This window comes from Nannobrachium achirus, assembly GCF_963921795.1.
Source record: "Nannobrachium achirus genome assembly, chromosome: 3".
NCBI lineage: Eukaryota > Metazoa > Chordata > Actinopteri > Myctophiformes > Myctophidae > Nannobrachium > Nannobrachium achirus.
Genome location: NC_137812.1, coordinates 64,374,812 through 64,377,074, shown reverse-complemented (window position 1 = coordinate 64,377,074; position 2,263 = coordinate 64,374,812). Strand labels below are relative to the sequence as shown.

The 2,263-nt window shown below is 48.5% G+C and overlaps 1 protein-coding gene across 1 annotated transcript; it reads left to right on the top strand.

Moving 5' to 3' along the window:
* Positions 1 to 930: 930 nt before the first annotated feature.
* Positions 931 to 1,809, top strand: LOC308282394 (beta-1,3-galactosyltransferase 2-like; the record flags this gene model as incomplete). The annotated part of the gene is made up of 1 exon (XM_080722739.1): positions 931 to 1,809. One exon carries the CDS (start codon positions 931 to 933, stop codon positions 1,807 to 1,809), a length of 879 nt encoding a protein of 292 aa, XP_080578865.1.
* Between the last annotated feature and the right edge of the window lie 454 nt (positions 1,810 to 2,263).

Sequence of the window (2,263 nt, the reverse complement as noted above, 5' to 3'; positions counted from 1 at the left end):
TAGCTCTCTGTGTGTCGTCACTCCATAAACCCATGCCAAAACTCACTTTTCAAAATTATAGTTAGGAACCGAATGAGGCATTCCACTTCAAACTGACAATAACGTCTTTCAGAAACGTTGTTCTCGCAAATGTCATCTATTACTGGCAGTGTCAACATAATGACTAGGCTATACATCACACAAGATGTACTTCTGTTTCCATGAAGGATGTTAAGGCCTGTCCACAACAATGCAACTATAGTCATTGAAGCGGTCTGCATCGGACTGACCAGTTGCAGAATTCATGGTGATTCTTGGAAAGGTATATACCGGTATCGTCGTTGTCGGGTGGAAACCTTGTATCTCCAAGTTTCAAATGTGTACTTTCTTTCGCAAAGTAAAGCCCTGCTTCATCATACAAGGCCGTTACACAAAAGTAGTGAAAACAGCAGATCTACAAGCACACAACGCCTCGCACTGCGAGGCGTTGTGTGCTTGTAGATCGGCTGTTTTCACTACTTTACTTATTTTTTTAAATGATAAATGCAAAACGAACGGTTTTGGACATAGAAGGTTTTCACCTGACAACGACGACATGCACGACTAGTGCTAGAAAATATGTGATAACATTGCATAGCCCTACTGGCTCACAGACTATGTTTGTTGTTAAAATGTCATAACGCTATTTTTTTTCCACTTGTTTTAATATTCAGTCATGTCGTGGAGTCCCCATACCGCCAGAGGAAATGTTCATATCGTACCGGATTCAAACTCATGCTCCTCCTCGGGGTGGTTTCCCTGCTGGTTTACTACGCTCGATACAACAGCTCTATGGCCTGGTGGGAGAGCTTTCCACTCCATTTGCAGTACCATAGGTTGAACAGAACCAATTGGAAAAGTCATCTTGGTACGCATCACAATGAAACTCATGTAGTGACAGAGGCTTCCATAATGACCAGCACAGACATTGCCAGGACTACAGTGCCACCCTTTCGGTACCACTTAGCCTACGCGCCGAACTACCGTTTCATCATGGACGACACGACGGCCTGTAAGACCGAGATCCCTTTCCTGGTTCTGATGGTTCCGGTGGCGCCTGCTCAGGTGGCAGCTCGGGACGCCATCCGGAAGACATGGGGTAGCGAGTCCCCGGTTCGCGGCGCGCTAGTCAGGACTCTCTTCATGCTCGGTCTGCCGGGGGGAGCAGATGCCGAGCAGCAGCAGGAGAAACTCAGGCAGGAGAACCTGCTGCACCACGACCTGATCCAGAGTGACTTCATGGACACCTACCTCAATTTAACCATCAAGACTATGGTGATCATGGACTGGCTATCCACGCGCTGCTCCAAGGCAGACTATGCCATGAAGGTGGATTCAGACATGTTCCTGAACGTTGACAATCTGGTGGGCATGTTGCAAACGCCCGGCCTCCCCAAGCAGAACTACCTGACGGGGTACATGATGTGGGACAGACCGGTCGTCCGCTCAAAGGACTCCAAGTGGTACGTCCCCGAAGAGATGTACCCAGAGGACACGTACCCGACCTACACGCTGGGCATGGGCTACGTGTTCTCCAATGACCTCCCTGCCAAATATGTGGAGATCTCAAAGGATATCAAGCCCTTTAATATAGAGGATGCTTATATTGGCATGTGCATGAAAAAGCTGGGATTTGCACCGATCTCGCCTCCGAATCCCTCCCAGTGGAAGGCTTATAACACGGCATACAATCGTTGTGAATACTCCCAAATCATTACCTACATTCTGGGCTCCCCAGAGCAGCTCTTGGAGTACTGGACAGACTTGAAGAAACCTGGACCACCTTGTTAAGAGACAGCGGTTCCCCCACAGTCTACGTATCCATTCATGGGTGAGAGATGTATGACACTCTCTTGCTGGGGACAGATTGTACATGATTTATATCACATTTCGTGGATGCCAGTCTATGACATCAGCACTATGATTTCATATTGATGCAATCAGGGATCTCCATCTATGAGCAAGACACACATGCACACGCACACGCACACGCACGCACGCACGCACGCACGCACGCACGCACGCACGCACGCACACACACACACACACACACACACACACACACACACACACGCACGCACATACGCACACACACACACACACACACACACACAGATGTGTGTACTTAGTGTATATACGGTAGTATAGATATTCTGGACAGCTGCAACTCCGACCAACTTCCCATGTGCGGTGATACACATACCAAGTTTGAAGTCAATCACTCTCACACACTCACCCACACCCA